The 27,688-nt window shown below is 42.7% G+C and overlaps 4 protein-coding genes across 9 annotated transcripts in view; 3 read left to right on the top strand and 1 right to left on the bottom strand.

The window, feature by feature from the left end:
* Positions 1-7,861, top strand: part of col14a1a (collagen, type XIV, alpha 1a) — a 63,871-nt gene extending 56,010 nt beyond the window's left edge. For 3 of the 4 annotated variants that reach the window (XM_011605511.2, XM_011605509.2, XM_029838422.1), the window contains 6 exons: positions 928-963; positions 1,788-1,854; positions 1,962-2,153; positions 3,586-3,663; positions 4,536-4,691; positions 5,748-7,861. In XM_011605511.2, the coding sequence (XP_011603813.2) occupies positions 928-963; positions 1,788-1,854; positions 1,962-2,153; positions 3,586-3,663; positions 4,536-4,691; positions 5,748-5,776 (558 nt within the window). In that variant the 3' untranslated portion in view covers positions 5,777-7,861. The remainder of the gene's footprint in view (positions 1-927; positions 964-1,787; positions 1,855-1,961; positions 2,154-3,585; positions 3,664-4,535; positions 4,692-5,747) is intronic. The other variant, XM_029838423.1, reaches the window with a different exon arrangement.
* A 5-nt stretch (positions 7,862-7,866) lies between these two features.
* Positions 7,867-14,603, bottom strand: mrpl13 (mitochondrial ribosomal protein L13). Of its 3 annotated transcripts, none has more exons than XM_029838424.1 (7): positions 14,366-14,603; positions 13,566-13,781; positions 13,307-13,425; positions 13,147-13,207; positions 12,326-12,412; positions 11,009-11,130; positions 7,867-8,269 (listed from the first exon to the last, which is right to left on the bottom strand). In XM_029838424.1, exons 1-7 carry the CDS (start codon positions 14,390-14,392, stop codon positions 8,245-8,247), a joined length of 657 nt encoding a protein of 218 aa, XP_029694284.1. In that variant the 5' UTR covers positions 14,393-14,603; the 3' UTR covers positions 7,867-8,244. The 3 variants fall into 3 exon arrangements, with proteins under 3 accessions (XP_029694284.1, XP_011603810.1, XP_003966044.1); XM_011605508.2 differs by having other exon boundaries at positions 13,307-13,346; positions 13,658-13,781; positions 14,366-14,588; XM_003965995.3 differs by having other exon boundaries at positions 13,307-13,400; positions 13,658-13,781; positions 14,366-14,523.
* A 299-nt stretch (positions 14,604-14,902) lies between these two features.
* dscc1 (DNA replication and sister chromatid cohesion 1) lies at positions 14,903-17,451 on the top strand. Its single transcript, XM_003966039.3, has 9 exons — positions 14,903-15,219; positions 15,570-15,738; positions 15,823-15,957; positions 16,081-16,171; positions 16,248-16,386; positions 16,462-16,514; positions 16,603-16,757; positions 16,884-17,032; positions 17,144-17,451. The coding sequence occupies exons 1-9, from the start codon at positions 15,050-15,052 to the stop codon at positions 17,253-17,255; spliced, it is 1,173 nt and encodes a 390-aa protein (XP_003966088.1). The 5' UTR covers positions 14,903-15,049; the 3' UTR covers positions 17,256-17,451.
* Positions 17,452-22,347: 4,896 nt separating this feature from the next.
* LOC115250494 (high-affinity choline transporter 1-like) lies at positions 22,348-27,277 on the top strand. Its single transcript, XM_029839205.1, has 8 exons — positions 22,348-22,709; positions 22,831-22,944; positions 23,893-24,048; positions 24,137-24,285; positions 24,385-24,519; positions 25,301-25,454; positions 25,676-25,893; positions 25,962-27,277. The coding sequence occupies exons 1-8, from the start codon at positions 22,526-22,528 to the stop codon at positions 26,454-26,456; spliced, it is 1,605 nt and encodes a 534-aa protein (XP_029695065.1). The 5' UTR covers positions 22,348-22,525; the 3' UTR covers positions 26,457-27,277.
* The last annotated feature ends 411 nt before the right edge of the window (positions 27,278-27,688 follow it).

Below are 27,688 nucleotides of genomic sequence, written 5' to 3'. Positions count from 1 at the left end.
TTAAAGAGTTTTTAGCTAAATTAGCATCCTAATAAATGCATAATTGCTTCAGACTTTGTGCTTCCTAGTGCAGAATTTAATGATAGTCTCTTATCATTTACACAGATAATCCACATTCTTGTTCAGATTCTGACACGGAGCCCATGTAGATGTTTTTCTTTTCATTTCTCTGTTAAAAGGAAAATATAAAAATACCAAAATTTTGGATAAAGGGCGTCGTTGGTAGAGCAGACATTCTGCAGTTGTTTTAAAGCACTAATATTTGCTTTGGAGACGGTGCATTTTGATTTGGTTTTTCATGCTTTCCCTATTCAACTGGTCGACCTTTGTTTGTCCAATATAGACTCTGGAAGTCCAGGGGAGAAGGTCAAGGAGTTGACTTTAAATGTGGAGATCTGCATCACAATTCAGTGTTCGAACAAGCTGTCTGTGATGCGCTACAGTGTTGCTCTATACTGTGATATGCAAATCGCTCCTCAGACCTGCACACTTTGTGGCATCTCTGCACGACTACACACCGAGGCAGTCAATTGTGGTCAAGGACGAATCCCCCAAGATAAACAAGCTTCTATTCAAAAGCCGTAATGGCATCAAGCTGATATTTATCATATCAGCACAGAGCTTTCTGGCCAGGAAATATCTGTCTTTTATTTGCCTGTGGTTTCCAGTGCATCGTGCTGTTGTGTGCACGCAGGTTTGTTTTATTTTGCGATCAGATTTGCATCTGCCTTATCTGCCTGTGGCAAAGAGCAGAGACTTATCCAACTAAAATCACATCTTTAAATGTAAATTGTGTCTGGTTTTACCGACTCTTAGTGTATATGTGTGTATGTATGAGGAGGAGGCACAAAGAAACAAGAGTAATTGGGTGCAGACATTAAAGGAAAGATGAGCGTGCTTATTTCTGAATGCTCCTCTGTGCTTCAGGGTCCTGCTGGCACCAAAGGAGATAAGGGAGAAAGAGTAAGTCAAACCACTCATGATCATTCTTTCAGAAAATCCATTTTTAGACCTTTTGTTGAAATATTTTTCTTTTCTTTTACTATATATATATATATATTTCTTTTTAATTGTATTTTTTTTTTACATTCTTGATATGTAGATGAAAAGAGTCTCATCTTCAGTGCACTTCACAATCATTTTTTTGGCAACAATGTGTGTTCTGTCCTCTCCCTTGACCTAATTTAAAGCAAATCAAATTATTGCTTGTGGTTCACTCTTACAACAGAGCAGGTTGGGCCTTTTTCACTGACACTGTAGTCAGCCCAGCACCTCTGAGGGTAAAGCTTTATGTTTGCAAAGTTGAAGCAAACCTACTTATTTCAGCTTTTCCCCCCTCACTTTACTTCTCAAATTGCTTTTAATTGTTACTGTACCTGTTTAAATAATCAGCACCTCCTGTAATGGCAACTTCCTGTTTGCAAGCCTAATCTGTAAAACCACTGAAATTTCTTGGATTTTTTTAATGGTTCAGTCATGAATAAACAGATATTTGTTCATTTAAAAAGTGGAGCTCTTCAGACTTTTACAATCCCGCAGGTTTATTTTTGAAAAAGTGGATTTGTTGCTCAGTGAAATACAGCCATTTATGCAAAGTTTATGACCCAGTTAAAGAAGCACTAGTGAGAGAAATAAAGTGGGTATAAACAAGCACAGAGCAAGAGTGATTAGTCAGACACTAGTTTTGCTTCTTTTGTGTGCGTCTGTGTTTCCTCACACAGAAAGTCTGTTTAGAAGTCGTCTGTGTGGTTATCTAACCTCAGGCTCTTAAATCCTCATTTCATCAGGGTGATGTACAGTCCCAGGCTGCAGTGCGCGCCATCGCACGGCAGGTGTGTGAACAGCTTATCCAGAGTAAGTAATGAATTATACCCACACACCTGTTCAGGTACATTTCTGTTTCTCCTGAGATTATAAAGGCTTCCTCGGGTTTAACGACTCTCCTCTGCCTCCTGTCGCAGGCCACTTGTCTCGCTACAACTCCATATTGAACCAGATCCCCGTTCAGTCCTCCGCGTCAGTCCGTACAGTGCCAGGACCGCCCGGTGAGCCAGGTCGGAGAGGTCCCCCCGGACCTCCGGGTGAGCAGGGCCCCACTGGTAGGCCCGGTTTTCCTGGCACCAATGGGCAGAGCGGACGACCAGGAGACAGAGGTGGGAAAAGGCGTCGATCTACTGAGCTACTAATAGTCCTCACTCTGTTCCACTGCTGTTTGAAAATGGAAAAGTGGAACTGCAAAGCTGGGATTCCATCACACAGTCACAGTTCGTCTTTTGCTTTTATTTAAAGACAAATTTATGACGTCTGCCCAATAATAAATATGCATCAAATCGGTTCTCGGATGAAGCTCTGGGGTTTTCATTAAATGTTTACGGGAGCAGCTAGTGAAAGCAATGCGGTTGCAGTGTAGATGAGATGCATCGCTGAATGCAGAGCGATCCATTTTACTTTTTATTAAGGCTCTTTGACTGTGGGCCCCCAGTTGGAACTGCAGCCTTCTTGTTTGTTTGCCACTTTTCCTCCAGCTTCGACCTTCACGCTCACTCACAGAAAGGTTGTATCCACCCAGGCAGGTTCCATGAGGTCATTCCACGAGTACTTAAAAGAGAACCAGCCAGTATGAGTCCCAGTCATCATCACAAAAACATGTAACTCCACAGCGCTGAACCACTTACACACACAGATTTATGAAGCCTGCTGCAGTCAAATATCTGCTGGGAAACATCCAGGATGCTTACCTTCTCTGTGGCTCTCTGACTTTTGATTTTCCACATTAAAATTTATTGTCTGGGGCCACTGGCTAACCAATCACTCCCACACACACACACACACACACACACACACACACACACAGAGCGTTGCTTTGTTGTTGCGTATACTGACACCAAGGACCAGAGTAGACCACAATTTACTAAAGATCTATAGCATCAGTAATATTATAACTCAATGACCATTGTAATAATGGTGTCATTAAGTTTGATGGCTCGTGTGGTTTTGACGACGAGGAACAAAATCATGTTCACTTTCACATGAGATAGAGAACATATCACAATTTCGGTGGTAAACATAGAAAATCCATTTATATTTCAGGAAGGGTAAAACATGCTGCGCTTCCTATTTACTGAGGTAGTTTATTAGAAGCTATAAAAAGCGGCAGCATGGTAGACCTTGTCTCACATCAGCGCATATAAAACGATTACATTATGTAGTTCAGTCGGCTGCACCATTGCACAGCATCGCGGAGACGACTCTGCTTCTATTGCACATTTTAATAAACCCAAAACACAGATATTTACCCCGCCTTGTTTCTATCAAACATCCCTTGTAACACTGATTTTGGAACAGAAAGATTTATTCCAAGCTTCCTGGTATTCCAGAGGCTCACATGATGCATCTGAACTGTCCTGAGGTGATTTATGAGGCCAGGAGGAGTGAGAGATGCTGTCCTCTCCCTGTCACAAGGTCCAGGACAGTGAGAGGACGTCTCCCTGTTATTCTAAGTCTGGAGCTCCAGCCTTAGAATAATCACTATTCCCTAAACTGTGACGGGGATGATGTGTGACTTTGGATGTCACGTGTTTCCAGGTTTACCAGGAGAAAAGGGGGAGCGAGGGACTCCGGGCGTTGGGAGTCAGGGACCTCGAGGGCCACACGGACCTCCAGGTAAGACATGAAGACCTAAAACAACTGATGGCACCTTCTTCAGCATCAGTGTTCAGATGTCACTGCAATTAGCGATCCTCTCTAACCACAAACTTTTACTGATGTTGCTTCACCGCTGGATGCTGCCTTTTTAGTGTTTTCGGAACAGGATCTAAAAAGCAACCCGGTGCGTTTTGGATCAGCTTTACTTCCTGTTAAATCTCTGTTAACGGGAAAAAGAAACCGTTTTGGACCGTGAATGCAAATCAGCGCATTGATTCCCCATCACCTCTCTGTGGGGTCGAGGATGGTGCTATGAAACGGTGTCTGTGCTGGGATTTTCTGTTTACTGTGGCGCGATCAATACTCAGCGAACAAGCTGACACAACTCCCCAGAAAGTTGCCTGTCATCAGAGAAGCGTCTGAAAATGAAAATATATGCAAAAGTAAGTTTGATGAGAGCGGAAGGTGCTGAGAAAAGCTGTCCGTCTTCATCATTTCCACCTCTGTGAAATAATTGTGGTGGAGAGAGTTTGGCGCATCGAGCTCCAGTCAAAATATTGATTTGATATCTGTGCTGACTGCTGGCGCGAGTCCTGATAGGTCCATTTCTCTCATGTAAACAGAAAAGCACAAGTGTTGCTCGGCTGCATCTCGGCTACTATCTGACGTTGCTGCTCCAGCTCTCTGGACATTCCTCTGGCAGGAGCCTCATCCATTTATTTAGCGTTATTTTTTTGTTTCTGTGTCAGCAGCAGGAAGGGAGTTTAAAGATTGATGGGATGATGACTGGATGACAGATGGAGCCTTGACTGGGCATTATTAGTTTACTCTGTTTTTCTTCCTTTGTGGTCTCACCGTTTGTCAAATGTTTGCTTTCTGTGGCTCTGCAGGTCCACCCGGTGAAGGTCGGGCAGGCAGCCAGGGCCCTCCTGGTCGCCCTGGTAACCCTGGAACACCAGGGAGACCAGGTAATCAAGGTGCACCGGGACAAACCGGACCACCAGGATACTGTGATCAGAATTCCTGCCTGGGATACAATGTTGGAGGTAAAGATTCTAGATTGATGTTCTCCCATGATCACTAATTTAACTGCTATTAAATATCGATAGACAGTAATGCTTTGAATTTAAGAGAAGAAAAAATATCTATTTTTGTGAAAGCTAAAATTCACAATTACAAGAAACTATTTTGTTTACTTTCCCAGACCAACTTCTGTTTTACTTTGGCTGCTTTTCTCTGTTCAGTCAATTAGCAGTTATTTGGATTTATTTCAGCTTCCAGATGCAGGGCATGACCGGAGTAGTTGCAGACCAAAGAGCACAAAATACACTGTACCCAGAAAGTTGGGAACTTGTAACTAAAACAAAAATAACATTCAGAGGGAAATATTTTCCTAAGTGCCCTGCAGTCAAATAATGGGAGTCTCAGAATTTACACACCCAATGTTTCTTAACATTGGTTGGTCATGTTGGTTTTACTATAAATATTTAGTTTACATTTAGTTTTCAATTTAATTCAGAGGTTTTATTGTCGTGAAATCTCAGGTAGTGGAAATTCAATAGATTCTAGATTCAGAGCTAATAAAAATTAAACAAAAGAGTCAGTCATGAGCATAAATGGATTTGTCCTTTCGCACTACATCTGGTCTTCGATTGTGCTGATATTTATACTGTGTTGGATCTGGACTGTCCTCCACATGAGCGTTTGCTGTATGGTCCTGCATGTTCTCATCCTCTAGTGCTCCAGCTCTTTTCTGTGTTACCACTCTTTATTGGTATTTTGGTGTGTATTGAAAGAAAAATTGAGTTGTGACACAGTTTCCCTCCAAACAAAGAGCTGATATGGAGATAAAAGCTGTCACACACAAACACACATGTGCACACACGCACGCACACACACACACACACACACACGCACGCACGCACGCACACACACACACACCGGGTTGTTTTGAGGAGCAGATTCTGCTTCTGCAGTGAGGTCAGTGGTGTTTGATGGGGATGGGTTTCCTCCTGATATGTTCTAACATGGTCTCTTCCTCCCCCCTCTCTCCCCCTCCTCTCTTTCTCTTTCTTTCTCTCTCTACATGTTTGTGAATGAAGTTCAGCAGGATTATGGGAATGATTACTGAGGAGCATCCTCCAGCCGTCCTCCTCCTCCTGTGTTCATCTACCTGCATCTCTCCTTCTGTGCCCTGTATATAAGACTAGAAACTGGGGAAAACTGATAAATTGTTCCTCCGAAGCCTCCGTATTTCTGGGGATGGATCACTTCTGCTGGTGTTTGACATCTAATCCCTGCAGCCAGGATTTCACTTTTTTAATTTTGGTGCTCAAGAGACATCCCCCCCCCCCCCCCACCCCCTTGCAGAATTACATTTTTAAGGCTGTGCTGTAAAATCTGTTGTTTTAATGAAACAAACCCAATTTGCTTTTCTTTTATTAGCAAACTCATAAAGAAGCATGGCACCACAATAAAACCAAAATAAAATCAGCTTTGTAGTCTGATTTTGGTCTGGTGTACAGTTTTACCAAAACACCAGGCAGTCAAGTACAAGTACAAGCTGAAACTGGATCTTTTTTGGGTCGGCTTTATTTCTACCATTTCAACATCTTGACAGAGCTGGGTTGCTAATCTGGCTGTGTCATCATTTGGCAGTGTGAGACACAAAAATGGATCCATTTAACTTCCCTCAAGGCCAAACAAAAGCCCGTAACAGTGCTGCCATGATCACCACCACTGATGCCAGAGCCATCTGTCAGCAGACTCTCGGCACACAATGCTTTTCTGCAGCGTCCCCCCCCCCACTGCAAAGCTGATCTCGTCCCTCAGAGCTTGATGAATCAGCTGAATTGTGATGAAATGCATCCATGCGCTGGGCTTTGTTCATCACTTCCACTCTTTCTGAGTCTAAAACCTAAATTTTTAACTCCGAAACGAGTGATGTTTTCCTTGTAAATTTCCTTAACTTTTTTGATTCACCCAGTCTTTTTATTTTTGATGATTGTAGTTCAGAACTTTGCTTTTGCAGCTTGTTTTAGAACCTCTTTGTATTGCACTGCCTCCACACTGCTTCATTATACTAATAACTGACCTTAGCTCACCCTTCTCTTTGTTCCACTCTCACCCCGGTGGTGGTGGTTATTTGTTGACTGTATTAATCTCTAGACGCTCAAATTGATCTTGATTATTCCCGCCACCCCAGTCCAAACCTTGCCTCATGGAGGCTACCAACCCTACAACCCTGCTCCACTGACATACAACATCCAAGAAGAGGACGGGGAAGAGGTTGAAAGCGAGCCGGACGACTATTACCGTGGCCATCCCTATCAGTACTATCCCCAGCCGCCCCCTCAGCAGGTCCACGCTCGCCGCGGCTACCCCGCTACCCCGACCCACTCCGAGGACACTGAGGTGAGGTCACCGGGCGTGGCCAGAAGGTTCCCACGTGACGTCGTCATCGAGGAAGGTCAGGAGGGAGGACATTAGAAGAACGGACTCACCTGAAGTGCTTGAGCTTTGCATGCCATTATACTGTTGTAAATGAAAATGGCCACAAATATACACTGTCCCCCATTCAGCGGTTTCCTCCATGAGGTGTAAATATCTTTGTGAAATCTCAATAAAGGGGGGGTCCAAAAAGTGCCTGATCCATGTTATCATCATCCAGTGTTACAGTAAAGGTAAGATACTTGCCACAGCTGATGTCATGACTGAACATGAGAAGCTGCATGGCCCTTTGAACATTTGTTTGTGGCTTGATCTGTTTTATCCAACGTTTATTGCGTATTTTCTAGAGAAAACCAAGCTGTTGTTACATTTTGTCCGGTGATATTTCATTGATATTGATCCCCAGATTTGGTCTTGTACTTCTGCACCAGGTTGGTTCATTATGGTGCAATATCGGTCTTGCACACTAGGGGCGCTGTTTTGTTCCAACCTCGTGCTGGAATGACGCCTGGCTCCAGTTACGCGACCTCTCAGCAGCACCAGTAAAAAATTGAACCGTGCGTGTAAACTGTCCCCCTCCTGCACTCCCATCTGACAAACAAGCACTAAAGATTATTTAATCTGTGAGCTGCCCTGCTGGATTTGGGATTTAAACTTGTCGAGTCGTTTTAACGAATGTTTCCACTGTCCCCTCTTATTACGATAACCATTTATTTATTTCACATTTTGTTTGCTTTTATAATCAATAAATCTGTAATTGACAAAACAGTGTTTTAGGCCATTTGTTCAACTTTAATGAAAAAAGGAAAAAACTTTATTACAACCAAACAAATATGTTTATTAGTTACAACAGATAGAAGAACCAATAATTTCTCTTATTGATGAGACCAGAAGCTCTACCCATAAATATCTTTACAGGGCATATAAATGTGTGTACAACATGTAAATATCTTAACTGCTTTCTTATGTTTTGGGACAGAAAATATTGGTTCTGTGTGTTTCTATACACATCTCAACGGCCACAGAAAGGCTGGATCCAGCCACAACGGGCTATCAGGTATCCCATTATAACAAATTCAACTGTAGCTTCCAGGGTGGAATTTATCTGGAGTAAACTTGGGGGTTCGGTCACGTCCGGCAGCCTGGATTTCATTTCATCTTGTAGTCTTGAGGTCTGTGGACAAAGCACCAACCATTAGTATGAGGAGGCATAGAGGTCTGCAATAAGAATCGATTTATCATGAAAGACGCAGAGAGACCCGGAAGCAGAAAGGATCTTATCGTTTCTCTTTTTTAAATGAGACCAGACTGTCATGGAGGGTGGGTGGGTGGGGGGGGCAGCTGATAGCTCAGCCTGCTGAGAACCGGGCTGAGAAGCAGAGGGTTCTTGGTTCAAGCCCCAGTGCAGACAACACAGATGGTGTTCTGGTGGTAGGGAAGGAACCAGATACACCCCCAGAGAACTGCCATGGTACCCTTGAACAAGGCACCAAACCCACAGTTTGTATACCCTCCCTGTGACCCCAACAGCACTAAAGCAGTTGACAAGACGCAGTGAAGATCCACAGAAATCATTATGGCTTCATGCATCCCACCCCCATTTTGAACAGTAAATGCTTCACTGACTTTGATACAAAAAACAAACATGTTTTCAATTGTAATAGCTCTGCCATCATCTACAACAGTATGTTTATGTTGATTTTCTGCCTCAGCCTGTGTGTTGGTGTGTGAGAGACAGAGCCAATGAGTCTGCATAGCCAATAATATTCTCTCTTCTGCTCCAAGGTTTTCTGAGAGAATATTAACTATATATTTAATAAAAGGGCATCGATTCAATTGCACCGTATGACCTCATCAACCTCCCCAAGATGTAAACTTTACAGAGCGTATACACACACACCGACACACACATGAACAGTGCGCTGAAGTAGAATTTTCAAGGATACTAACTAAGCAAAAGTCTGTCGTTTAAATACACCAGGATTAGTTTGACCTTGACGACCACACAGCGACAGGCCTGAGCACATGCGCTGATTGGCTAAGATTGGACCAGTGACGGAACAGAAGTGGCTCATTTATCACCACACCGACAGCAAAGCCGAACACCAAAATCAACACATGTGTGCACATGAGAGGGAGAGAGATGTTTAAATTCAGAGCTTTTACCATTTTTAAAACCAAATGTTTTGTCCAAAAGTAACAGATTGAGAGTCATTGAGATACTTTCATAGCCCATTTAAGTACTAATCCACCACTTCAAACACCAAAACATCATCTCAACGGCCTCTTTAGGGAACCACACAAGTAGTTTTTGATTTTGGTTGCCAGGGTAATGAGATCAGAGGTTCCTCCTGCTGCCCAAATAGACATGGACCAGTCTCATCTACTGGAGCGTTTGGGGTTAAGGTCGCGAGGTGGAAACGGCCTGCTTCTTCACTTTTCCCGCCCACCCACCAACCACTCATTTGTCATCTGTCAATGGCTCACAGTCTGAAATATAAAGGGCAGCCGTTGGCATGATACAAATACTCAAACAGAATAAATAACGTGCTCGACAGGATCCGGGCGGCCGAGAAATGCAGAAGTTCCATGTAATTTATGAGACTGTCAGACATCATGCGGGGAGGCTGTGGTTTAATTTGGTTTGACAATACAACAGTTAGTAGTTTAGAGGCTGTAACTGGTGTCCTCAAAATTAAACTTAATGTAATATTAGATATTGCCCACATACACAACCAGCCATCTTATTAAGTCTGTCCCGACGTGATCTGCAACCTTGACCTGGACGAACACCTAGAAGATGGATAAGGGCCTGGCTGAGCAGGTGGATGAAAGGCTGCTCTCAGTTAACCCCGCAGACGCACAACAGGACTACATTATCATGACGGCAAACCACCGGTCACCGTGTCAGGCTCATCTCCAAATGGAAAAATGCTTCCCTGCGAAAGTCATGAATATAATTATGCTGAAAAACATATGCTGACCCTCTCTCTCTCCTCTAAATGTGGTGGTGGGAGAAACAGGTGACATCTGATGAGTCTTTGAGATAATCTGTCATCTTTATTCATGTTATGCTCAGGCCAGGTCTGATTTGTTGGGTTTTAAAGTGCCATCAAGCATACACACAGGGTCTGGACGCGCCCTCTTGATTGTATGCTGATGATGGTGAAAATGTCCTGTGTGTTACAATGACTGAGCTTCTAATAATGATCCTCCTGCAGGAGACTTTGCACCACACTTCTGCAGAAAGGAACATCCTTCATTTGAAAGAAAACGGAACAAATGACACTTCTTGGTACTGTAGGCTACTTCCTGAGAGTCGATTTTGATGAAGCACGCTGCTCATTCGCTAAAGTCTGATCTGTCAAACGTAACACAAACATGCGTTTGTCTCTGACAGATTTTTATTATATAATAATTACTGGTGCAGATGGCAGCATTATACATATGTCACGATCGGCAATCCTTTACACCAAAACCCTCTAAGCAGTAATAATATATCGCCCCCGTCTGGCTGCTCTATGTCAATACAAGCCCAATCCTACATCCTACATGATAAAAGGCATCAAAACATGGAACTGCACATATGGAGGTCTGACATATGTAAAACAACAATAATTGTATATGTCAGATGATTGTTTGATGCAATATTCCTAACACATATACAAAACTGTACATGAGCATGGCTGAGAATGTCCACCTCAGTGGGTGTGTTGACCTCTTCAGTCAGAGGAGGAACATTATTTCAGTGTCACCCTGCTGAAACATGTGGAAGTCACTTGATGATGATGTTTGTGTGTGCACAAAAATAGTGTGTTCTCATCCGCCTGTACAGGCGTATTTCATAGACAGTCACGCCAGCATGCTTCCTGTGTTTATGGACTCTGCCTGTATTTGTGTGTGCTCTACATACGGCGTCCACAGCCTGGGGAAGGCATTCATCTCCTCCTGACTGTACTCGTCGAGTTTTCTGGGGATTTCTCGGGGCTGAGGCAGCTCTTCTGTTAGGTTTGCACGGATGTCGTCCGGCAGCTCCTGAGGAGCGGTTGGTGTGGGGTAGGGGGGGGACAGAGAAAACGAGAAATAAAAGAGCCGATTTTACTTTCCAGTCATTGTAATTCAGATTTATTTCATAATTGAAAACACCACTGTGAACTGAAGCAGGCGAATGTTAAAAACTATAATTCTGAAAAGCTATCAGATTTTTCTTCCTTGACTCTATTCATACATTCAATTATGCCCAATGTCCAATTTTGTTTCATTGCCGGCTGTGAAAGCACGATAGATTTGATAAGCATTACATCTAGCTAATCTGTGAGCAGGCTGCTGAGGTCAGATATTTCATTTTAGTCCCTTTACAAGCCGCGAGGTGTGACGAAACGGCTTCTCGTCGCAATGTTTCGCATTATTTCGGGAACCCGTGAAATTGTAATGCTGCAGCGTGCCAGAGGCCACGTCTTTGAACTGCACTGACAAAATCAGCTGCAACGCTGACACGACTCAGGTTCGCTCCCCCAATTTAAAGACTATGGCTCGAAGTTAAGGGAAATTATTTTAGTCACCTAATATTCAGGCAACGCCATCAAAGCCGCACTCCTTTGCCAAAACTACAGAACCTTTTTGTATATTTCTCCAGAATCCTGCATCTCAACAAGTGCATGGAAAGATCTAAAGTCAGGCCAATTTTCAAACCTTTATGCGCCTTAAAATCTAATATAGATCTCACATGGATTTTCATTAAATATAGTGTCTGTGGGCTTTAGCAGATTTCAACCAGACTCCAATTATCCAATTATCTACTCTCTTTCTGCTCCTAATATTCTTCCTCAACTCCTGCAAAAGGTTCAATGAAATAAAAAAGAGCTTTAAGAGCTGTGACAGCCGAGATATATTCACAGTTCAAACTACTTCAAAGAAATCCATTGAATTGTTAATTTTGATGTACCGGTAGTCTGATGGAGTTCTTTTGTGTCTGAAGCAGCAATTGTTTCTTTCTGACACATCATTTCTAGTTATGCTTTGTTTTTCAGGCCTTTGTGATGATCATGACATGTGTTTAATGTGTTCAGCAGACCCGATCTGATCTGCACCACAATGTCATTGAATCCATATAGACATGAAAATACAAACACCTTTTAAGATCTGCACTCTTTCATTCCTGCCTATGTGGTAATGAAAATGACTCTAACAATATCACCGGCTGGGAGAGATAAAAAGGTTCTTGACTTACATCCTCAGGAAAGATGTGTAGCCGCTGCATCATGGTGCGCCGGTGCAGATTCCTGGGCAGCATACCGTACACGGCCAGCTTCACAATCTGGTGAAAAGAAATGTGGTGATACTCGGGTTTTGTTTGGCAGATACAGCAACTTTTCAAATGGCAGAAGCCAGGCAGTTCATCTAAGCCTGTCTCTTTGGATGGTTTTCTCCCTCTGCACCAGAGAGATAGAGACAGAGGTCACAACTCAACTGGGCCTTTAAACATCTGAGTATGCATCATGTTTGGCCTGTGTGACAGGAGCTCTTTTACAAAATATGGCATATCAGCCACCACTGTCGATAACAATAGTATATACTGTCAGCATAAACGATAATAAAGTTGTCAGTATACTTATTTTTAACCTTTTCTTAAAGTCAAATGTCTGGCTCCACACCCATCAGGGCAGAATGTAGGTGACTACAAATTCGGAATTTAATTATCATTGTGTTGGTAACGGTGAAGAAATCATGAATATGCAACACAAGAGAATCTTTTAGAAATATCCTTGAACTGTCATCCCTCACGCTGAGCTCAGAATAAACTAAAAAAACACCACCAGTTCCAATCAACAACTCCTGATCCCTCCTCTCTGAAATGTACATATATGCACGAGGTGCACATCTGTAAGAAGGGCTAAAGGTCAACAAATACCAACATAGAACGGCAAGATTAATCACCAAGAAAACAGTGTGGAAAAACATAAAAATTCAGTCAAAGGTTTATTGGAATATCTAAATTTATAAAATTCTTTCTCCGTTTGGAAAAAATATGTAATGGTCAGTGATTCTTACAGCAGTTGGGTCTTTGTGGTGCAGCTGGGCAGCAGTGACTTGTTTGAAACTACCTGGGTAACTAAAGGCGGGAAAGAAAACACACAGAAATGGGATAAACAGCCATTCATTAGATTGTTCAGCAAACAGGGCAAAGCCACAAATTTCAATAAAAACATACCCTGAGTGAGAGGAATAGACTTTCTGTTCCCATTTATTTCCTGAGAAAGCAATGTGTTTGGTGTTTACTATCACCACATGGTCCCCACAATCACCTGCAAAGGCATTCGAACATTGATTCTTATATACACACACACACACACACACACACACACACATACATACACACACACACACATAAAGTAGAAGAGCTTCTCTTCCAGAATAACAGACAGGTCTCACGGACACAAAAATGCACAAATACTACTATTTTAACTCACTATAAAATCATCCAGAGCTAGCTTTACTCTCAGCATAATGATATAAATATCATTCACAACATGAGGTATGTTGTGTAACAGCTCAAACTCACTCAGCGCATGATAAATAGGTTTGTGTTTTCCCTGTAACCTAATAGAAGTCATGGCTGCAATCTTCCCAGGAGGCTGCATCCTTGCATCAATCAGAAACCAGGAACGGGCAAATGTTGCCCATTGCTAAATGGGAAAACAGAGATGTTAAAAAAATTACTTTTTAAAATCACTTGTCACCCAAGGTCATCTTATTAGGCCTTTTCTTAAACCCACAAATTTTGGGGGTTTAAGAAATCTCATTCAGCATTGATACATGGGCCTAACACTTCAAGTGAGCTATTGCAATCATCTTTACATGAAGGACATTTTGGAATGTGACAGTGGTAAAAAGACAAATGATAACTTGGCTAAATGTGTTTAAAATTTACTGTACACTACAAATTTACACTAATACACAGCAAATTCTTGTAAAACCCTTCATTCATGGTCGCCTGAATTACAACGCAGCATTACCACAAGCGCTAATCCACAGCAAGACAATAGAGATCTATGCGCTCTGAACATAACTACGTTAAACCCTGTGTGTAAACTACAAGAAGGACTTGTGATAATACACATGTATACCGTAGGTTACAATTATATCCAGTATTTGCAGACAGTCGCTAATTAATTGGCTAACCACGTTTCCACATGTTTATTTTTACGTCGAAAAACATGGACATAAGTAAAAGAAGTTGAAAATTATTACTGTAAGACAATATGCTTACCTGGGCAGATCTTGAAAAACTAGACATTTTCACACTGCTGCTAATACTCTCTTAACAATTTGACCCTTAACGTGAGTGGCGGTTCTTCTGATTATTTTTCTCGGGTAAAACATTCAGTGAAACATCAGTGTTCCGACATCATTAAAACTATCCTCTATCGCACAAACTCACACAAAGTATACATTTATGATGGAGGTTCAAAATAGCACTGCAATCCATAATTTATACTCATCATTATTAGTGATAAATGGGTGTACTGGAATTTATCTGACAAAAATCGTTTCTACTCGGGTGTATTTTTACGTGACGCAGCAAACCTGTCGCTGAAGGAATTTCTTTTTTCTCTGAGATCGTCCAACTAAAGAATTGCCATTTTATTCACTGAATTTCTCTTTCTTTTGTGTCATTAACCACCAAATAACTATTAATATTTCGTGAAATATATATGATATTGTTGTTCCAGGAATATTTGTCCTTTAGGGGCCGGTAAAATAAAAAACAGCGTCCAAAATACCCCAAGTTTCCACGAAGAAGACATTATACGTCACTTCCTTCCAACCTCAGAAGAGCGCGGGGAATTTTGACAGGCAGGAATTTGCTTCAAGTTCGTTCATGCTATTTGTTTTATAGAACATTTGTATTGCATTCTACTTTGACGTATCGTAAAGCTTTACCTGACACAAAATGAGAACATTAGAGGAGGTACAGGCCACACTGGAAATTGCCAAACTGAAAGAAGAGGATCTCCAAAAAACAATCCACTGTCTGTCTTTCGGAGAAAGTGTTTCTTCTGCAGACTATTGTTTGATGGAGCTGGACGACACTTTGTGCAAACACATTGAAGCTGGACAAAGGTATGATATTAGTTGTTGATATTATTTAGAGTGTGACTAAAAAAACAAACAAAAATAAGACCAATTGGCTTCTATTTTGTCATAAGTTTTTCCATTTCAGTACTGATTCGTTGGTCACGATATATCCCCTATAAGTTCATTTAGACACATGTTTTATATCACATGTAATGTATTGCAAACTGTAGAGTGATATCAAACAAGAACTCATCTTATTTCTTGTGTTTGTGACTTTATATAATAAATTCTGTATCTACAATATATCCCCATTTTTGTGTGATGTTGTGAAGCCTAATAGAAAGTCAACAGGTCTATTGACACAGGGGTGTTTAAATTTATGTCTTTACGCCCAGTCTAGTAATTCGGGGAGATAAGGATGAACGTGCAGTTCTATGCAGCGTGGACACGACCTACGATTTAAAGATAGCTGACACGTCCAATCTGCTGCTGTTTGTGCCAGAATGCAGAAAACCAAATCATGTCACAAACAGCGAGGGCGTCTCTCACGTGGCACACACAGAGGTTTGGAAATGACAAAGACACAAAAGCATGCCATGTATGTCACAGAAGCACTTTATTATTAACACTATCTTACTTCTATTTTAGATCTGGGGATTTTGTAACAGCTACTGGGAGCTCAGGAAACAGCGTCCTAAACTGAAGAAACTGAAGAAGCTTTTAATGGAAAATCCTTACGAGGGTCCAGCTATAGGAGGGCAGGAAGAGAACACTGAGAACAGGGTATAAATATTAGTCAGCTTTGTGGTAATAATTTCAGCAAGTGATCTGTACCAAAATGGTTTATGCAGAGTCACAGTTACTTGTGTTAGTAAATAGCTCCATTTAATCTGTGTTCTTTATTAGTACACCATGTTGGATCTCCTGGAGAGGATTCAGGCCAGTGAACAAGAGATAAACACCCATTTGGAGACCATCCATGCTTGCCAGATTGATGGTAACGTAATGTTTGTGGAAATGACCACTTGGATAACCATTCTAAGATTAGTGAGCATGTCTTTTCTGCCTTAAAGGCTACTGGAGGATACTGGATTTTGACTATGAGATGAAGGTGCTCGGTCATCTGACTCAGCTCGTGGATTCTGAGTCGTGGTCTTTTGATCAGGTACCCCTCCAAACCTGTCTTGAAGAGTTGGCTCCACTGGAACCCAAGTAAGGCTATTTAGGGAGCTAATTAAAAAACAAAATTGTAAGCTGAAATTAATTTTGAACCTTCCTTCAATACAGAGAGATGATTGAGCACTGTTTGAACTGCTATGGCCAACGCTATAGTGAAAACGGTAGTTACGCTAGTTGACACTAGTAGATTCCCAAACAGACATGATGACACCATTTGAGAACACCACTGTATTGCTTTTCTCTACACAGACCAGGTCTTTTATGCACTTAATGAGGATAAGGTCTGTCGGGGTCTGGCACTGATGTTACTTCAGAACGCTGTTAAATTCAACCTGAGGGAGTTTCAGGAAGTCTGGCAGCAGAGTGTCCCTGAGGGAATGAGCACGAGACTGGATCAACTAAAGGTTAGTACGCTTAAAAAAAACATTATTGGTGTTATACATGCTTGTGGTCTCGCCTATCTTCAGATATTATGAAAGTGTTGCACCTTTTGTCTGCTTGCTAAACCTCCGGCACTGCAAATGTTGCAGAGTGTTGCCCTGGTGGACCAAGCCTCCCACCCTGAGACCATCTGCCTACTGCGGGTGGAGGATCTTCCAGAGGACACACTGGAGCGCTTCCACCACCTCTTCACGCTCAGGGAGAAATGGACGGAAGATGACATCACACCTTACATACAGTAGGTGTTGCACGTTTTGGAAAACATCAAAAGAATCCAGGCGTGAATCTAACTCATTGTCTCTAGTGTAGAACTGGATCACACATTTTTTGTTGTGTTTTTTCTTTTTAGGGACCTGTGTGGAGAGAAACAGACCACCGGCGCCCTTCTAACCAAATATGCTCGCTCTTCAATGCAGAATGGAATCAAGGTCTTTAACTCCAGACGACCTGTAGCTACGTGAATATATGGCCTGTCCAGTAATGAGCTTCAGCCTTTATGTGATTAGCTTTTGTTCAGGAAACTTGCAAGTTCAACAGAGGAATCTCTTTACAAACCTTGGTGGGATATATACATTTGGTTGTATGTTGTTACCATTCTGGTGTTGCAATCATGAGATTGTTGGGAAATCGATTAATAAAGGATTAATTGTAAGATATCAAATAATCGTTAACACATTTCTCAATACACATCACTCAGTTTTATTAAATAATTTATTCTTGTCACAGCAACAACCTCTCATAATCCTATTTTTCGAAGGTGTCAATGAATACCAACCAGGTTAATACTGAAGGGGACATTAATTATTAACAATATTAAAGCTCGCAACCATAATGAATCACCAGTTGTTTCATAGTGGAGTTCTATAAAACTTTTTTACTGTGTTTGAGTCTGACCGACTCGGGTTCCAACAACATCAAAACAATGTTTGATAATATCTTAATTAAGGGTTGTCAATCTCCTTGTAGACATATTTGGAGATTATGTAGAAAATTCTTTATTTTTCTTCCTGGCCTTGCAGTAATTTTACTAGCTCAAATGGTATTGTTACGACTTGGCTCAAAGTTGTAACAAAAGGAGGGAATCAGCACACAGAAAGATCAAATTATCTGGATATGTTTATTAAGAAACCCAAAGAGTGCTGAAATAAGGATTCAAACCCAAACTAAAAATGATGAGACAGCCATGAGGTATGGTGGCAGCAGCACAGCCAGAGAGAGACAAAGGAGAACCGCCCCTTTTATGCCCTCTGGCTCCTCGCAGGTGAAACCAGTCTCACTGACGACCCGCCAAGTCTCTGGGTAAACAAAACAAAACACATGGGCGGGCCGTCTTATGGAAGATAAGCATCCAGGTTCATGCTCATATGTTCAGCTGTTGCAAACCCACAAGCTGGTGTGCAGGGTCAAGATCCTACTATCATGGTGTACAGAACCTGGACTCCAGAAGACTGTAAAAAAGCTTGTGATGACATTTTCTCGCCCCAAATGGACATAGAGTCGTGCATCCAATACATAAGACAGTTACTAAGAAGTTACCATACTGAAACACAGCAAGTCCTCATGTGCGTTAATGGCAAGAAATGGGGCACTGTCAGAGGAGATTGGGTCCCAGTGGATCCAGCCACTCAACAACCATGGCAGCCTGGCAGCCAAGAACTAAATGACAGACTTGACAGACTGTACGAGCGCATGCGAACTACTTTTACTAGACGAGCTGACTACAGCGCCATTACGGCCACGAGACAAAAGACTGACGAAAGTTTTGAAGACTATAGTATGAGAATGAAAGATGTGTTCCGGAAGGATAGTGGAATTCCGTATGCGGAAGAACCAGAAGGTCCCTACCAACAGCAGTTAAAGCAAGCTATACATGGGGGATCAAAATCAGAGATAAAAACCTGGGTAGAGAGACAATTAGTTGATTTCGGAACTTGTAACCTAGGCCGCTATGAACAACATGCTATGCATGCTGAAAGACAATGCCAAAAGAGTAAGAACCAATCAACAGGCATGTTTTTCAATGCCAACCCTCTCCCAAGCCGAGGCCGCGGACGTGGGCGAGGCCGAGGCGGAAGGGGAGGAGGAGGCAATTTCCGTGAAAATGATCAGTGTCATTATTGTAAAAATTATGGACACTGGGAACGTGATTGTAAAAAGAAACAACGTGACCAGAGATACAATAGAGGACAGCAGCAAGGTTCTAATCCACCCCAGCAATGACTAGAACCGGAAAAAGATGTCACAAAAATTAAAACAAATCAGGGCACAAAATTTGACCAATTGGAAAAAGATGACTTAGAAGATGTTTTGGACTTAGAAACCATCTTCCTGTTTGCTGAAGGCAAACCAGAAATACAACTGACCGTGTTAGGCAATTCTTTAACATTCTTAGTAGACACGGGTGCAAGTAAATCAGTAATTAGAGATCCAACAGCCGTGAAGCCAACTTCTACACAGATTTTTGTGAGATCAGCAAATGGTCTCGTAACTAAAGAAAGAATGTCAGTTCCTGTAGATGTTTGTGACCCTGTAAGTGGAATCACACTTAAAGCCCCTTTCGTGATCTCCACCACGTGTCCCGTAAATCTATTAGGAAGAGATCTTATCTCTCAGCTTCAGTTGATGATTCGCACCACAGCCGAAGGGATGTGGTCTGTAGATAGAATGGTTAATCTGTGGGTAAGAGAAGGAGAGACGTGCAGTAAATTTTGGTCACTGGACATCCCTGAAAAGCAGCCCCCTCCATTTTCTGACCCAATCACTATGATATATGGTAAAGCTCTGTCATACTTACAGCCTGAAGCCCAGCTCCACAATCAAGCTGACCTGCATGTAACCATGCACGTGGAGCGCATAGGTGAAATCTGTAAATCAGACTCACACGGCACATCAAGCTATGCAGAGCAGTTTGCTAAACTCAAAGATCCACAAATGATTGTAATTATGCATCTATATGTGTGTGGTCAAACAGCTGTCTGCACGGCAGGAAGCCTTTCCGCTGAAGCAGCAGCACTATTCAAAGTGTCAGGTTCTGTACCACATGTTTCTATTGCTAAACCGCTTAAGAAAAGATGGCAAGACTTGGGATGTGACGTAAAACACTGGAGCAGCCTGCCCTATAGGCCTAAGGGTGAGGTTGATTTTAATGATCAGTTCCAGGTGTGGCGCATTCCCCTTAAAACATGGTGGCTGACTCATCCAGCAACGCACCTCACAGACCAGAGTTCATGAGAAGAAAACATCTTCCTCACGCAGGAGGAAGAGGAGAAGCTGAAAGAGCTTCCCCCTGAATTATGGTCGGAAGGACCTGCGGATGTAGGGAGCAGAACCTGTAAAAATAATCTCTAAATCAGATTATAGACCATTCCAGAGACAATATCCCCTTAAGACTGATGCACAGGAGGGTATTGTTCCGATATTTAACTCACTGCTTAAAGCAGGAGTCATCAGAGAGTGTCCTGAGTCTCCTGTAAATACACCCCTATTTCCAGTAAGGAAGTCACCACCATCTACCGACTGGCGGATGGTGCAGGACCTGCAAGCTGTAAACGCTGCAGTGGTCCCTAGGTCTCCTTTAGTCGCAGATCCATACACTCTGCTGAATGACTTAAACCCTGAACATCAGTGGTACACGGTGATAGATGTATCCAATGCATTTTTCTCTGTACCAGTACATCCAGACAGCCAGTTTTGGTTTGCGTTTACGTTTCAAGGACGAAGGTACACCTGGACAAGGTTACCTCAGGGCTACTGTGAGAGTCCCACAATCTTCTCTCAGGTAATGATGTCATCATTAGCTAAGTTTAAACCTCCGTGTGGAAGTCAAATCCTCGTCTACATGGATGACATCCTCATGGCGTCAAAAACAGAGGCAGATTGTTGGTCAGACACGCTAGCATTGCTACACTGGCTAGCCTCACAAGGCCATAAATTAAGCAAAAGCAAACTGCAACTGGTGAAGCAGGAAGTGATTTATCTGGGCCATGTTTTGACACATAATGGTAGAGCTATTCTTGAGTCGAGGAAAACAGCAGTGCTTGAAGCCCCAAAAACAAAAACAAAGAAGCAGATGATGTCATTCTTAGGACTAGTGAATTTTTGCAGATCATGGATCTTAGACTATGCGAAAATAACTGCCCCTTTACAAGCATTGATGTATGATAATCCCTTAGCAATGACTGATGTGTTAACATGGACCCCTGAAGCTGAAGAAGCATTTACACACACAAAGCAGGCCCTTGTAGGTGCTGGAGTGTTAAAGCTGCCAGACTATCAGAAGCCTTTTGAGCAGGTCGTAGATTGCAAAGGTGATTTTATGACATGAGTTTTGTTGCAGAAGCACGGACATAAGAGGCAGCCAGTGGCCTACTACTCTCACAAGCTAGATCCCGTAGCTTGTGCACTCCCGCCATGCGTTAAAGCAGTGGTGGCAGCATCTGAGGCAGTAAAAGCCTCCGCAGGAGTGGTGCTATATCATGAGCTAACTTTGCTAGTTCCACATGCAGTGTCAATACTGCTGCTACAAAGTAAGATAGCATTCCTGTCGCCCGCACGTCTTTTCTGCATGGCAGTGTTGCTGTCTCAGCCGAATCTGACGATTCGTCGCTGTACGACCCCAAACCCAGCAACGCTGCTACCCACCGCAGAAGAGGGACACCAGCACAACTGCCTGGATGTTCTCAGCCTCTAGATGGCGCCACTCTGTGAGGTCACCGGAAAACAAAGAACACAAAAAGAAACACCAACAACTCCCCTGACATGTAACAAGCACACAGAGACAATTACCGGTAAGATAAAAATAAAATAGAATAGAATTCGGAATATACAAAGAGGAAGTATATTTACAGTAATCCAGATAAATGGATACTCGGCCCCTGTATACCTGTACATAGTACAGAGGGAGAATACAATATACATATCAGAATATATAATACAGTATTCACATTGTGCTAGCGAGCGTTATGACAGCAGCTGTGGCCAGCAACAACCCCACTGATAGTAGTCATTCCATGCTGCAACAAAAAGATGATGATTGCTGGAATGAGCACAATGTTCACTCTGGCACCTGACCAAAAGTACTCCCAGGTGAACAATGTGCACTCTGGCACCTGTACATATGTTCTGCAGAGCAAGCTTTACCAAGCTGTGATCAAAGAAGCTGGGGAAGCACATCTGTAGGTACATTTCAGAGGACCATACAGTTTCATAATAAAGACAAAACAGAGTTCGAACCCCCCTCATTACTGCTCAGAACGTTGTTTGCATAATAGGCCCAGTGTGACTGAACACTGTTAAAGGGACGTTACTTTTAGGTTAAAGACGTTTTCTGTTAAATAACAGGTTTTTCCACTTTGTTTCGGTTATCTCGCCTATTTTACTCATTTTAAAAATGATCTCTCTGGCACCTCAGTCCTTCAAGAAGCTCGCGGATCGACAAAATATATCCAACCCATTAATCATGTTTGTTGGGGGAGGGGTCAATTTAGTCCTGTCAGTAAGGTCCAGTAAAGTCCTGTCAAGATGCTCCTTAAAGACAGATCAGAAAGTATGGTTCAATACATTTTCCTGTTTTTCTTTGTTTTTAAATAAGACGGCAGGTCCCCAGGTTCGAACCGTAATTGGAGTCACGCCTTTTCTCGAGCACGTGATTAGACGTTGCAGGTAAAGGGAATAGGGTTTCCCGACCCGCAGTGTTGTCTATCACAACTGAAATTCAGTGGAACCCTCGGCCATGGCTGTCAACGTGCCTGCTCTGGTGGCGGTGGTGTTTTTTTACATCGTCATAGTGGCCATCGGCTTTTGGGCTTTCAGGAAATCAAAGGAAGTTGAAAAGACGTTGGGGGGCAGCAAGGCAGAAATCACTATTGTCGGTGGTCGCAACATCAACGTCCCGGTCGGAATTCTAACCCTGACAGGTAGAAAGACAATCTTTCTTGTGCGTCATGACGCGCGCGGCACTCTTTGGCCCACTTCTTTTTCAATAGAATAACTTATTAATCACTCAATCAAGCTTAATTAAAGTATTTTTTATTTCAGCGACATGGGTCGGTGGAGGTTATATTCTGGGAACTGCCGAGGCAGTCTATTCTCCGAACCAAGGTCTGGCCTGGGCCATGGGACCGTTCGCATACGTCGTCTGTTTTATTTGCGGTAAGTGGCCGAAGACAAGCACTTTGCATCACACTGAGCTCCAAGGAAGTTTTCTATGTCAGCTGGACTGGGTTTCTTCTCTTGAAGACGTTTCGCCTTCTATCCAGAAGGCTTCTTATATAGACACCCAGCGATTTCAGAACTGAGAATCTACACAGACATATCACACTGAGCTGTTGGGTATATCCGAAAACTTCTGTAGTAAGTCGCTTTATATCGGACACCCAGTCAGCGCACAGGGGGAAAGGGGAGGGGGCCTTTTCAATCTGTGTAGTCACACATGCAGATGCTCTTTAGGTGTGGGATTTATGCATGATTGTTTTTTCAAACGAGACACAAAATGCTCACATTTTGCGACTAAAATCAAAGTGCACTAGTGCCTGTGCTGCAGTGTTGATACCTGCATGGAAAGAAGCCTGTTTTCAGTCTGAGGTGACGTGACATTCACTCCCCCGTCCGTGTTGGTTACAAATCGTACGATGTGACTGCTGCACGACCGACGTCTATATAGGCGTTCCGCTGTTACACAGTAATCCGGAGGCTTTGGCACGTGTAGTCACACATTCTTCCTTCTTTTTATGGCATGTGTGCTGGAGTCCAGTCAGCATTAGCAAAAATTCACAAATCCAGACTTTATTTGTCCGCTCCTGCCCAGAAGGATTTTATCAGAGCTTTTAACCCACTGTTCCATCAACTGGATCCAACTGGATCCGTCACCAGGTGTAACCCGGGGACTTTAACATCATCTGGGATTAACAACATTTGTTTTTGTATTAGCTTTGCACCTTTGATTTCAAACATCAAACAATTAAGATGTTAAAATTAATGTGAACTTCTAAGAGGGTCTTCTACTCTTATGCAACCAAGCTTGAAGAAAAAAATATGTTGATTTGTTAATTTGACGACAAACATCATGTTGAATGACAAAGGCTTTTCTCTCTTCTGAAGGAGGATTGTTTTTTGCTAAACCAATGCGGTCCAGCAATTACGTCACCATGATGGACCCGTTTCAGCAGCGTTACGGCAACGTGTGCACAACGCTGCTGCTCATTCCTGCCTTAATCGCTGACATCTTATGGGTCGCCTGCATCCTCGCTGCTCTTGGTAACTGGCCCTGACCTCCAGGAGGCTATCCATCTGTTTGTGTTTGAAATTAAAGCTTCTTTCCTTGTGTCTTCTGCCTGCTTCCTAGGAGGAACCATGGCCTTAATTCTTGGGCTGTCCTCGACCATCTCCATCGTTATCTCAGCATCTGTGTGCATCGGCTACACCCTTCTGGGGGGCCTCTATGCTGTTGTCTACACAGATGTCATCCAACTGCTCTTCATATTTGTCAGCCTGGTTAGGAACATGAAGTTGGAGCACTCAAGCAATAAAAAAGAAAAATTCATTTACATATAACCTCCCCCCCCCTCCCTCCCTCTCTCTGTCTGTCTCTAGTATATAGGTATTCCTTTTATAGTTCTCAGTCCTGCAGTTACTGGGGCGTCCCATTTCAACCAGTCACACTCCACATGGGTGGGGGAGCTGAAGTTGGAAGATACAGGAAAATGGATTGATGAATTTCTGCTATTAGTGAGATGTTTTCATTGTTTAATTTGCCTATTCTTCTTCCTCCATTTGCATCAATGTTTACTTGAGTTAATCATAAACACATACATGTTCAGGGTTTACTGTAAAGTTTTAAAAGCTGCAGTTCAATTCCTCAAGCTACAAAATGTTAATTCTGTTTTTACTAGACTATTCACAGAGTAGCTCTGTTAGCGGTTGTCATCTATGAAATCAATCACCCATGCATGGAAAATTCCAAACCTTTCCAGGGGTGGGGTGAGAGTTCTCCCAGTACGCACAAATCTGTATTCGGCATTCAAGCATAATGCCTTTATTGTTGGATTATCTCTGTATTGGGCCACTGGCTTTTTGCGCAACAAATGAACAGGAAGTCCTCAAAGTTGATATGTTGGGATCATAAAAAATGACATATGTGTGACAACAGCCAATGTTTAGCATTCTTAAAACCACAGCCCTGCTGGGATGGTCCCAGTCTGCACTGGCAATACTCTATCAAATGTCCAAGAGATTGGATTATTTGTTAAGGGGTTGATTTTTACACTCAGAACAGTGTTGAGGTGAGTCCCAGCCAGCAGTTGCCAGCTTGTTAGTAATGTTCTTACCCAAAAAAGGGAGCTGTACAATAAGTAATTCCTTATATTCCAATAACTTCCTTCCTTATTTACACCAGCATGTGTTTGGCACAGAGGTGGCACTTTGGGCTAGCTATGATCTCAAAAAAGAGCCACCTTCTGTGCTGTGGGTTATATGTTTTTCTACAATTTTCTGTGCATGTGTGTCACAGGCTTTGGGGGGACTGTCCTACCAAGCTCTTTACCAGAGGATCCTGTCTGCTGCTTCGACCACACAAGCTCAGGTCACCTGTTACGCCGCCGCTCTGCCCTTTTTCATCATGGGAATCCCTTCCGTTGCAATCGCGGCAGCGGCTGCATCTGCAGGTAACTTGTTCTCAGGAATATTGGCTTTAGGGGGAACACCTTTGGAGTCTGGGAAGACAGATACTGAGGGAGGAATGACACATTTTCTTTGCCAAAAGAAAAGAAATGAAAATCCAAAGAACAGCCCTTTGAGTGCATGTTTGATGACGTTGGTCAGATGAGTTCCTACTCACTTGAATACTCTTTTCTCCCCCCTTGGTTTCCGCTCTTCTCCCTCTGAGACTGGAATATGACAGCATATGGTTTGCCCTCTCCCTTCGAGCGTGGCGAGGCAGGGAACATCCTCCCCCTGGCCATGCTGTACCTGGCACCCCCCTGGTTGTCAGTGTTGGGCATCGGTTCTATAGCTGCAGCGGTCATGTCATCCATGGACTCTGTGCTGCTGTCCTCCGCATCCATGTTCACGCAAAACATATACAAAAGATGTTTGAGGAAGCAGGTCTGTGCACGTGAGTGGTTTGTTATAAAGAACGAGGTCGACGTCTTTATTCATTTGTCTTCCTGCAGGCCTCGGACCGGGAGCTGCAGTGGGTGATCCGTGGCAGCCTGGTGGTGGTGGGCTTGGCAGGAATGAGTCTGGCATTTGGTGAAAAAAGTGTGTTTGCTCTCTGGATACTGAGTGGCGATCTCCTCTACTGCATCGTATTCCCACAGCTCACCTGTGTGCTGCACGTTAGCTTCGCCAATGGTTACGGTATGATTGCTGGGTTTGTAGCGGGGATGGTGCTACGTATTCTAGGTGGCGAGCCAGGACTCGGCATCCCTGCTCTCCTCCTGTACCCATGGTGGAGGGAGATAGACGGGGTGATTATACAGTACTTTCCCTTCAGGACTTTTGCTGTGATTTGCTCGTCTGTGTGCGTTGTCGGGATATCAAAGCTGACGGAACTGGGCTTCCATCACAAAAAGATTCCCGAATCTTTGGATGTACTGCAAGCGTTTCAGGAAGATAAACGGAGATATAGGAAGTCCCATCTTTGCACCATGGACACAAAACTTTAAAGAAAATATAATTCTCTAATCATGTTTTGTTACCGCCTCTTTGGCAAAGATTTTGTTTACCCAATACTTGTAAGTTGCACCAAAAACTGTAAAGAGTTTCTTTGAAGATTCCAAAAGTAGGTTTTCTTGGTGGAGGAAAATAGTGACTTAATTAATAATTTTGTAGCTTGGTACCGTACCCTAAGGTTTGTGGAACTACTGTTGCCACTGTGCTGGGGAGAGGAAATATAAGGACATTCAAATAAAATTAAAGGAAATACAAATAATTACGAATATGCACAGAGTACAACTGTAATACCAATAACACAATTCTAATTGATTGAATTGATATCTAAGAGCCTACATTAATCAAAGAGGGTCCTCGGTGCTAGATAAAAGGTCTCCTTTTCTACGTTGCTGTTTACTTTTTAAAAAAAAAAATCACTTTAACTAAAATAATTACCAAAACATGGTAAATGGGAGATAAAATTTGCCTGTCTTTTTAGCTTTTTTAAAAACTGAAGTCATATTGTTTCCAGTTGAAGCAATTTGGCAAAAACAAAACAAAACGGAAAAACATTCATTTTGGCGACCGTCGAACCGTGTTTGACTGGCTGCACCTCGGATTTCTCGTTATCAAGAGTTTATTGAGCATGAGATCATTTTTTCCTTGAGCTTTGCTTAGATAAGAGAAGAGAGCCGCAAACTAGTTTAACTAGTTTAACGCCGGGTGACATGAGATGTGACCACTTTGGGTGTTTCGGCCTCACCATGAACGTTTCCATCTCACCAATACAGTACACTGTTGCTCATGAAGTCGGAATAAAATATTTCTGCCTCTTCGTTGGACCCCATGTTTTGTTCTTGATGGAGAACGTGTGTAAACCCTGAAAACTGTATCGATCCTGTGAGAAGAATTATTGTTGTTATTACTATTATCGTTTCAATGCTATAGTAAGTATAGTAAGTAGATTTAGAATGTTTAATCAAAAGGAATGTATGAGTGTTTGAACCAAGTGTTGATGCTGTTAGGTACCCAGCACTGAGAGGTACCATGTTCAAGGACACGGAGAAGTCGGAGAAGGAATCATGAGGTCAGATTGACATAAATCTTGTGTGCACCAAATAAAAGAGGAGAGCGAGCAGCAGACTGACGGAGTTGAGAGAGGAAGCTTGAACTGCTCGTCAGCTCTCCCTTGCAAGGCCACCTGTTGTCTGTGTGGTTGATCTGAGTATAGTAAACGAACAGCGCG

The sequence above is a fragment of the Takifugu rubripes genome, chromosome 7, assembly GCF_901000725.2.
Source record: "Takifugu rubripes chromosome 7, fTakRub1.2, whole genome shotgun sequence".
Taxonomy (NCBI): Eukaryota; Metazoa; Chordata; class Actinopteri; order Tetraodontiformes; family Tetraodontidae; genus Takifugu; species Takifugu rubripes.
The sequence above is the reverse complement of the archived record's forward strand: the minus strand, read 5'-3'. Positions and strand labels throughout refer to the sequence as shown.